General features: G+C 32.0%; 1 protein-coding gene across 1 annotated transcript in view; it reads right to left on the bottom strand.

The window, feature by feature from the left end:
• Nucleotides 1-530: 530 nt before the first annotated feature.
• Nucleotides 531-11,098, bottom strand: part of LOC109445533 (solute carrier organic anion transporter family member 6A1) — a 101,774-nt gene continuing 91,206 nt past the window's right edge. The window contains exons 13-15 of the mRNA XM_019727993.2: nt 7,459-7,523; nt 5,260-5,397; nt 531-673 (exon numbers count right to left, since the gene is read on the bottom strand). Coding sequence (XP_019583552.2) covers nt 531-673; nt 5,260-5,397; nt 7,459-7,523 — 346 coding nt within the window. The remainder of the gene's footprint in view (nt 674-5,259; nt 5,398-7,458; nt 7,524-11,098) is intronic.

Below are 11,098 nucleotides of genomic sequence, written 5' to 3'. Positions count from 1 at the left end.
AAAAGATAAATAAAATGTTAATTTCCAAAAGGTTTAAAATTGTTTTCTTTTGGAGAAAAAAATATAACCTTAATTTAAATTTTTATTATATGAAATTGATTGGCAAATTAAATTTTATTTTTAAAAATTATTGAGAAATAAACATTCATGGTGCAAATGAAAAGTAACAAGAATAAAACATATGAAACCTAAGTAATCTCATATAACCAAAGGCCAATAACTAATATATCACTATAATCAGAATTAACTTATGTGTATTTTCCCACTTCCACTTTATCCTTTTCTTTCAAAGTATTATCTTTCTATTAAAAGTATTATATGTTTATCTTAGAATATCTTTTAAAAATTGAAAACACAAAGACTATTATTATATTTGTATTAAAAATGTAACAAAACTTACAGGATCAGATGAATCATATTCATTTATTAAACATGTAACTATATTACATTGTTTTAAATTTTATTAATATAATATTCCACTGATGGACTGATAATGTGTAATTCTTACACAATGATGATCCAGTTATAAATCAGTTCTTTCCTTTTTCTTTTTTTTTTACTGTTAGATTCTTCACAGGTATAGGCGTGTTGGCACTGTTTTCCTTTAGTAAATATTTGTATTGGCTAAATGCAATAGCAGTGAAGATGATAGCTAACACTTTGCAAAAAAAACCTAAATTAAACAAAAAAAAATACAACCATCAGATGCATCAATTATTTTAGAGCAAAAATATTTGTGGAAAGAATGCCATTTACCAAAGAAAAGGTAAGTACATTTTATCTCTAAAGTTACCAATTTCCCAATTGTAGAATGTAATTAATGTCATAAACATATCAGGTTATTTAAAGAGATTTTTTAAATGTTTACAAGACCTTTTAGAATTCTTAAACATACAGCCCACCAAAAAATGCAAGGTGTGCTATTATTTCACAGTATGCCTTAATTCAAAAACAGTAAAATGCATTTCTACGTTCAAAACTTAACTATCAATAGGAACTGGAACCTGTTTAAGTCATTTCATGCAGCTTTACTCTTTTTGAAATATTCATCATTTTTGAAAAATAGAATATTTTAGAAATACTAATTGATATCTGTAGGAGTTTTAATTCATTTTCATGTTTCAAGTTTCAGAAAGTTCAAGTTAATACTTGAACTTGGGAAGCAAATAACCCTGTTAATTAAAGTAAAGAATATTTTAGAGCAACAATATCAATTACTTGACAATATCAATTATAGTGGTTTCAAAAGATAAAATTGGAAACATTAATGAGTCTATGGCATTTATAATAACAATATTTTACACATTTATTTATAATAGCCACACATTGTAAACAACTCAGATGTACATTAATGAGAATGAATAAGCTGTAGTATATTCACAAAATGAAATCGTGCTCAGAAAAATTTTTTAAAGCACAAACTACTGCTATGGACTAGCACGATGAATCTCCCCAAAGCATAACATTAAGCGACACAGACAAAAACAAATAATCCAGTATCCCTGTATCACAGATGCATATATTTCTAGAACAGGCAAAAACCCAATGTATTGTAATACACATCTGAAAGAGCTTTACCTTTGGAAGAGTAACACTGATTAGAAAGGGGAATAAGGGAAATTTCTACACCTTATTTTGGGCGCTGGTTCCACAGGTGCATTCAATTATCAAAAGCCATCAAAGCAAAAACCTAAGATCTATATTACATAATTGTGTATTAATTACATATCAATTTTTTGGGTACTGCTTGAAGTATTTTTCACAAACTAAGCAGTGTGACTAGCATCTGGATCAAGAACAAAACACTGTCAATATCCCAGAAGCACTCCTCATGTTTCCTCAAATTCACTAACCCAACCAAGACAGTTGATTTTGTGTGCCTCTCAAGTATAACATAGCATGTCAAAATTATGTAAGTGGAATCATACAGTGCATACTAATTTATATTTATTTAGTTTCAAAATTATTTTGGTGTGACTTATCCATATTTATGTAATCGTGTACCTTTCCCTGTCATTGTATAGTACTCCATTATTGATTTTATCACAACTTATCCATTCCATTGTTTATTGGCTATTGGGTTATCCAATTCTGTGAACCTTCTTTCAAGTCTTTTGTCCACTTTTCTATTGTTACCTAACCTTTGCCTGTTATTGATTTGTAGGAGTTCTTTATATATTTTGGACTTTAGTTCTTTTTCACTTTTATGCCTTTTGCACTGCATTCTACACTGCAGCTGTCTTTTCTATCTCTTAATTCTTTTGATGATCAGAAGGTATTAATTTTAATATAGTTTGATTTTTTCTTTTATAGCTAGTGATTTTTGTATCCTGTTTGTGCAATCTCTTCCTACTCCAAGGCCATGGAGATATTCTCTTGTTTTTCTCAAAGGCTTTATTGTGTGTGTTTTTTATATTTGACATTTAGATATGCATCTAGAATTGATTTTTGTATATGACTTGAGGTAGGAGTGAAGATACATTTTATATGCATATATAAAATGACTCATTACCCTTTATTTAAAAGACCATCTTAATACCATCTTTTTACTATTGCAGTGTTTCCTTCCTTTGCTACAAATAAATTAAGGGTGCATGTGTGGATTTGTTTCTGGATTCTCTAGTCTGTTTCACTGGTATGATGACACTTGCACCAGTACCCTACTATATTAATTATTATAGCTTGATAATAGGTATTGATATTTGATAGAATGTATCCTTTAATTTTGTTTCATCTTCAAGATTTTCTTGATAATTTTTGGCCCTTTGGCTTTCATATGAAATTCAAGTCCCTTGTCAGTTTAAAAAAAATACCGTCTGGGATTTTGTTTGTGATCACTTGATGTATAGATTAATTTAGGAAAAGTGGCATTTTAAAATCTTCCTATCTATAAATATGATACATTTTTTTCATTTACTTATGTTTTAGTGTTTCTCTAATAAAATCTGTAGTCGTCGGTGTACAGGTTTTATACGGCATTCAGCAGATTTTTTTTTTCTTGGTACTTGACTTTTTTGTGTTACTATATGTTTGTATTTGGTTGTGCTTAATATATAGAAACACAATCAACTATTTTATATTGATTGTATATTAAGCAACTTTACTAAATTCATTAATTCTAATATGTTGTATTTATTGATATGAATGCTAATTACAGGTGTGTTAACTTCATAAAAATGTGTTGAGCTATATATTTATAATATGTAGTCTGTACTGAATATATATAATACATATTATATTTCAATAAAAATTCTACCAAAAAAAAAAAAAACCCCGATGAAGGGTAAACATGGCAAGTTAAATGGAAAATGTTACAAAAGACTGAGAAATCATCTCTCTACCCATTAAACTAGAACTGATGGAATCCTTCATTTAAGGTAAAAGGTCCATAATGAGTCCTCCCAATGAAACCTTAAGATTTGAGAAAGCTCAGAAGAATTTCTTTGCTACCAAAGGCATCTGATGGATTAATATAATAAATGTTTTACCAACTTTTTGAGTGATTAAAACCTTTGAGAATCTGATGAATGTCACAGCCTTCCTCCACAGGGAAAACATTTTTGGACATGCAACATAAAAATAGAACTTTAGGATTTGAAAAATATGCTAGTTCAGTGTGGGCTCCTAGGGTTCATGGACGCCTGTTGAATAAGTCTTGTTCTAGAGTGGTGGTGTGTATAGCCATTCTGTGACAATGGCAGTGTTCTACATCTGCACTGTCCAGTAGAGTGGGCAAATATGACCATTAAGCATGTGAAATTTAGCTACGTATTGTTACTGTGAAATTGAATTTTAAATTGCATTTAGTTTTATTTAATTTAAATTTAGCTACAGATAGTTAATGTGTACCATATTGGACAGTACAGCTTTAGAGTGTTTCATATAGCTTCAAAGTTTACTGTGGTTAAAATCACCCGAGGTGCTTTATTAAAAATGCACATGCCTACAACTAATCCCTGCTATTCTAATTCAGGACCTTGGAACTTATAATTTAGCAAACACTCCAAGTTTTCCTGATTCAAATGATTCATAGAATACACTTTCAAATATACTAGCTTACACAATATTGCCATAAATGCATATTCCTATTACAGTTTCCTGTGTTTGCCCTCTCTTATTATAATTTCTTATGTTCTTTATTATTGTTATCTCCTTTTAGTAACTCCTTAGCAGGTTCTCTAGTAGTTTATCAATTTGCTCAATTATGTTCTATGTTTGAAAATAGTTAAGCATGTTACAGTTATATCTAAAATAAAAATTAAAAGGCTCAGCATTGTTTTAAAAGGACTTGCTTAAGAACAATGCCTAGTTTCACTGAATTATCTCTGAGAAATTCACTTTGACTTCTTAAATGTCAGTTTTGAGTTTGAAATATTTTTCTTACGTTTCACTTTAGTTGGTTTTAAGAGTTTACTAAGTTTGCTGGATCATTGACTTCTGAGTTAGAAGGCATTGCTTATCAAGCAGGTATTCATTACTGTTAGATATTAGAGTCTATCATTATGTGGTTCTGTGAATTACTGAACCCACTTAATAAAATCACAAAACTTATAAACACTTTAAAATATTTATCACACCAATAGCATCTATACAATAAAATCATTCAGTGTTAGTGATGATTAAAACTTCAGAAATGATGTAGTCCAAAATCTTAATTTTACAGATGAATACGTTGAGATCCAGGAAAACCTAGTGAATTTTCGAAAGTAATACAAGCACCTCTCATCTTTCCATACACTTTGACCCCAGCTTACACCACCATAGCATCCCAATTCCCTGTATCTCTTGTTTGTTCAACAAATACTGAATACTACACAAGCACTGAGCAAAAGAAACAATATGAAAATTACATTTAAGTGGGTAAGAGTATCTTGATGATCTTTATTGGAGCAAAAAAAAAAAATATTTTAAATAATCCGATCTTTTACTGTGGAAATGGAAAGGTCACAAGGTCAAACAACTTGGTTATATAAGTGTACAGGCAAAATTACTTCCCAAATTGAAACTCTGCTAATTATCACCCTTACTCAGGAATAACATAAAACAATTATATATTTAATGCAGTGACTCAAATATTTACATAAATTCCATAGTACTTTAGTGTCCAAATATTTTCTATATAATAATATAAGGCTTCTTTAATCATAAAGTATCCATATGTTCATAGTTTATTATTACTGTACCTTATACAAGTATAAATAACCATAAGTTTTTAAAATTTTACTATATTTCTATATTTCTTCAATAGATGTCACTTACATATTCCTACAAATAGGGAGGCCATTTTTGTTGTACTATAGATCCGACAACCTCCTGCTTTTCTACAGCCTTCAACAGCCCGAAAGGTGCAAAAACTTTCTCCAACCATTTTAAAAACTACTGGTCCAGGCATACTTCCTATGAAAAATGCAATGATTGTAAATTCTCCATGAAAACACTATAGGTTGGTATCAGAATAATTTTCATCCTAAAATTAAACTTATACATTTAGTCATCCTCATTGTAAATATATCATTTAAAATTAAGAATTTACTTATAGGATTGTTAATAACTAGAAACAACGTGTTTTCAAAAAGTCCTTTCCTTGTAAGTATAAAAAATTGGTAGATTTGCAATCTTTTTAGAATGGTGTACATGTTCTTATTTATTTGACATCTCAAAACTGTTGTTAAGTTTTTAATTAAAAATTTAGGAGAAAGTATTTCAAATGGAGATACTAAATACTGATTTTGAAAACTCAGTGTACCTCCAAAGATTTCAAATTATGAAATTTTTAATAACTGAAATTTCAGTTTCATAATCTAAATGATATCTATTATTTATCAAGAGATTGAGAAAAATAACTTAAAGTATAAACGCTTTGGTATGTTAATAGTATCCCTAGATTTAGCTGACCTCTACCCAGAGGAACAGTTGTGTGCTGCCTGAGGGAAATCTCTATATACTCAGAGACAGTATTTCCTCAGCAACAATGTCATTTGTAGCTAAAAGTAAATGAACAGTCATTAAAAAAAAGAAAAAGAAAAAAATAGCCACCCCAAAGTCATCAGAACCAGGTTCTAAGAACATGCCTAATGATTGACCATCTCCCTTAAGAAATTATCAGAGCCCTCATGCTTCACAACTCATTTTTTTTTTAATTAAAGTTTATTGGGGTGACTGCCTCACAACTCTTGATTCCTGCCAAAGACCACTATACAACACCAGAAATCCCTATCTCAGGGAGTGCTGGCATGCTGCTTATAATTTTTCAAGGTGAAAATATTAGGCCTACTACTCATTTTTTCTATTCCCCACCATATTTTCCCAATTCATGATAAACCTTTGTAAAAGCAACTCCAAATATATCTTGGATATGTTGATTTTTCACCTACAACTCCCAGAATCCAATTTAATGTAATTATGACATATCTCAGCAAAAGGCTCCATTTTCTTTTCCTCCACATAATCGTCTATAAGTATTTCTCCCTCCAACAGAAGAGTTACCTTTTAAATGTAAATCAGATGATATTTATCCTCTAAATTCTCTGATGGTGAAACCCTGCAAGATCTAGAGACAATCTATATCTAAAATATCTTAATCTACCTCCTCCCATTCAAAAATGCATCATTTTGCTGGGTTCCTTTCTGATGCAGGCAAATGTCTCTGCGCTTGCTATTACTTACCCTCTTCCATTACAAATCTGTCCTTATCTAGTGGATCATTATCCACCATAAAAATATGCTCTAATTTTTCTCAATCAAAAAAGCTAATTTTAACCCACAGAGTGATCTAACTATAGAATGATTTCTCTGATCCATATCAGAGCCACACTTAAAATTCTCTACATTTTTTATTCCATTTATCATATATCTTTCAGTCTTCAATCCAGTCCAATCTTATTTCCTTACCCCACCAATATTTTGAATCAACTTCTTGAATCAAGGGTCCGAATATAGTCCTAATGTGGATTTGAAAGGTAGCTTTTGCTATTTTAAGAAAGCCTGCAGTACAGAGTGCGTTACCCTCAGCAAAACCATTTTTTTATTTGGATAAAAATCCTTAAAACATCAGATTCAATTTATTTGGTAATGAAATGTTTAAAAGCACTAGTCTAGGTTGGTGACTTCCCAAACATGCTAGCAACGTGTAGTTGATATACTTACATAAGCATTTTATTTCAGCTTACCAAACCACTTGTATAGCTTGATGAGCATGCTTCTGATCAAAGAGACTGCCTCTTCTAATAGAATACAATATTAATGCATGTTTTATATGACAGTTAGGATGGGCTTTACATTAGGCATTGTCTTTTTACATTAAGTATTGTCTCCTAAATTCTGCAAAGCAGCTCTCCCATTCACTTGTTTATTTCAGTTTACCATTATTATTTATTTGAATAAATATACATGTAGACACATACATGTATCAAAAAAATGAACATTTCAATGTAATGAAAGATTGCCAAAAGTCCATACCAAATACTTTCAAAATCACATTGCTGATACCCAGGGCCAGAGAACGCTGTTTGTCAGGTACAATCCTGCAAGTAAACAGCAATGGCATCATCAAAGCATCATCATTAGCTATAGAGAATGTTTTCCAAGTTCAAGATTAATTTTTTTTCCCAGTGTATCAATTAGACCAAGAACCTTTAGCCAGTTAACAGAGTTCAATCTGGTTGAATTAAAGAACTGCAACTCCTTCCATTTCTCCTTATCCTGTCCCTTTCCATCCAATTCCAAAGCATTTTGCTCCTTACAAAGAGGAAGCAGTTATGGCCGAAATGCTCCACCCCAGCCTTCTTTTCCTTTGTTGGAAAACAGAAAAAAAAATCATAGCACTAGCTTTCTCACTTCTCTTTTTTCATTCTGTAGTACACACCCATTGCTTCAGATTCTTCTACTTGTCCATGTGAGATCCACTCTCTACCCTTCTCTACCTTGCTCTGTGCCCCGGGAGGCTGACCTAAATGGACTGCACCAGTAGGCTCTTTCGCCTTCTGGCTTCTAATTGGGTTCTGCCATTGTTGTGCTCTGGAGTGAGGAAGAAAAGTGAGATCGAGGTCTTCATTCCCAGGCTCCATTCCTGCAGAGTTATGTCAGGCTGACTGGATGCCAAGACAAAGATGTCACCCCTACAGGTCTCTCTCCTTTCTACTGTTGTTTTCCTTTGGCCTGGGGTGGTAAGACACCAGAGGTACTGCACTATACCTTGGGATTCCTTAAACCCTGCCCGCATTTTAAATAGCCACTTTTTAAAATCTTAATTGAATTGTCCTAATTTGAGGGTGTCATCTTTTTTTCCTCATGGGCCTCTCACTACTGCCCTCACTATTCAAAAGCTAAAATAAATGAAAAATAACTTTCCCAAATAAAAAAACAATGAAGGTCTCTGTATTTCCTACTGATTAAACCATTTGTTTAAAAGGGGAAAATAATGCATAACATTACATATTGCAGTTTGAAAAATAAATTGAAAATACAATAAAAAATAATCAACATTTTAGGAAGTAAACAATAAAAACTACACTTTAAGTGGATATTTTAAATAAACTATGCTTACTTTTGTTTACTTGTTCTATGACTCAAACAACAAACCAGTATGTTCAATATTTGTACCCAAAATTACTCAATTTGTTAAAATGTAGCATACATACAGTATTTTGTGACTATTTTGCAAAAAGTGAGATAATTCCACCTATATAAACCTGGAAAAAATATATATATTGTTCCCTCAAATGCTTACTACTAGGAAAATGAAAACCAATTCTCAAATGATACTGACATTTTAAAATAAAAAGTAATAAAAACTTTTATTACAAGCAGATTCATTAAAGAGAGGTAAAAGAAGTGAAGTGTCACATTTTAGAACCACACTTTCGTATGAAGTTTTTGGTATAAAATGGAAATGGTCATATGCCCACCTATAATTGAGTGTTCTATTTCATTTAGCATAAGTAGTTTTCTTAGATGTAATATGATTCTGGTGCTCTCTAAAGTTTCTATAGCGTAGACCATAACCCGTAAGTATAATCATTAAGAAGTATGTATATATCTTCAGTTTGATTATAACCCTCTTTCTGATATACAAAGCAAGATGAAAAGATTAATGATTCTCAGGATTTTCCAAAATCAATTAAATGAACAGCACAAAAATAAATAATAGATAGGAATAAAAGAACAAAATTTTAATGAAAAACTACACAGTTTTAACAAAAAGGAGAAGGTTTTTTTGTATTCTGTTAACAAGTAAGGCTATTTCAGGATGACTTCAGAATTTCATAGCGTAAACAAAAAATTGGTTAATACTCTTCCAAAATGTAAAAGGCAGCCTCTACTCTCTCTTACAAATTCTATATTTATATTTTCACTCTTCCCCTAGCCACTCTTCCCCTAGCACTCCCTATCATAAGAAGTGAAACCATCATCCATGCAGTTGTCAAATCCAAAACCTGGAAAGATGCATCCTTTATACCATCCTTTTCCTCATTCACCACAGACAATCAATAATCAAATACTGTTATTTTTAGAAATAATTCCTTGTCATATCTCTTTCTCTGATTTTCATCTCTAATTCCAAGCCTGTATTTTTTGCCTGAAAAAAACAAAAAACTGAAATAACTTCCTAATTTACCTCCCAACAACCATCCTTATCCTTTTAGTCCACTCTCCATATAAGAGCCATAGTGATTTTTTTAAGGTGAAATTCTGATTATTTCACTGCTCCACTAGGATCCTTCAATGGCTTCCCATTGTTCTTAGGATAAAATCTAGGATTGCAAAAAAAAATTTACAAGGGTCACCTGATTCCATTAGTCTTACTCCATGCCACGTCACAGTTTTTGCCTTTATCTTCACCCTTGTTCACCACATTCTAAAATACAATAGCCTTATAAAGCTACTTCAGAATCTTTGCACACATTGGTCCCACTGTGTGAGACCACTGTAGTCTCCCAGTGGGGAGACCATCTCCCATCCTTTAGGGCCTAGTTTAAGTGTCATTTCTTCAGGCATACCCTCTCTGAATCCCCAGACTAAGTTAGATCATCCTATAATGTTCTCATTGAATTTTTCTCTTTTTTCTTTGTAGCATGTTTTAATATTACTTTTAAGTACTTTTTCCCCCTGTCTATCCACCCTCAAATGTCCATCATGGCAGCAGGAACCTGGTCATTTTTATTCCTCTTTTTTTTTTCTTTTTTCCTTAAAGTGCTCTTCTACCTTCTTGTTTGAATCCATGGTGACTATCAAAGTTGAGAAGACATAAACATGTTAAAATAATAAGAGATGGAAGGGAAAGAATGGAAGAACTAGTTTTTCTTAATAAGAACATTGACATAGAGATACAGACAAATCATGATACTTTTCTGTTTAGACTTAAGCCTTACACACCTTCATATTTCAGAAAATTTTTCCAATGGAAAAGGAATTTTGTAATTCTTAGCCCCATGTGATCACCAAAAACTTTGCCAGTTTGCTTGTTTCCCAGTAGTGCCCTTCTACCTGGACCTAGCCTTGCAGGACATTGGGTCCTGTCCAAAACGTCCACAATATATTTGGTCCACACCAAATTGCCCTTAATACTTGGTCTTGTCAAAAACAACCACACTTAGAAAACATCCCTAAGTTCAAAGAGCCCATTATATTTATTTCTACTTTTGGTTTACAGAATTAATACATAAAAAATACTATCATGTTTTATTAGCCCAATAATTGTATTCCGATAATTGTATTGTGGCTGTATTGACAATAATAGCCTTCCTGCCTTGGTAGCCTAGCTGGTAATGGCATATGGGGGAGGTAGATGGGTCTGGGATCAAATTTGCAGAAGAGTGGGATTTATATTAACTATGAATTAAATACCTCTGTGAAAGTTTTAGACAGGACCAAATATCAAGAACTTTTTGGAGTGGACCAAATGTCTCTGTGGACATTTTGACAGGACCACAAGTTGAACCTAGTCTTGATTGTCAGCATTTATCTCTCATCAAGAGATGGCAAGAACCTCAGAGACAGCTTTAGATCCCTATCCACCTCTAAAAGCCTCTGCTCTCTCTGGAATTTTAATGCCTCTAGTCCTCTGCTGCTTTCTGACTTTAAACATATGATTTTTATC

The sequence above is a fragment of the Rhinolophus sinicus genome, linkage group LG03 (assembly GCF_036562045.2).
Source record: "Rhinolophus sinicus isolate RSC01 linkage group LG03, ASM3656204v1, whole genome shotgun sequence".
Taxonomy (NCBI): domain Eukaryota; kingdom Metazoa; phylum Chordata; class Mammalia; order Chiroptera; family Rhinolophidae; genus Rhinolophus; species Rhinolophus sinicus.
Note: the sequence above shows the minus strand (reverse complement) of the source record. Positions and strands in the feature narration are given on the sequence as shown.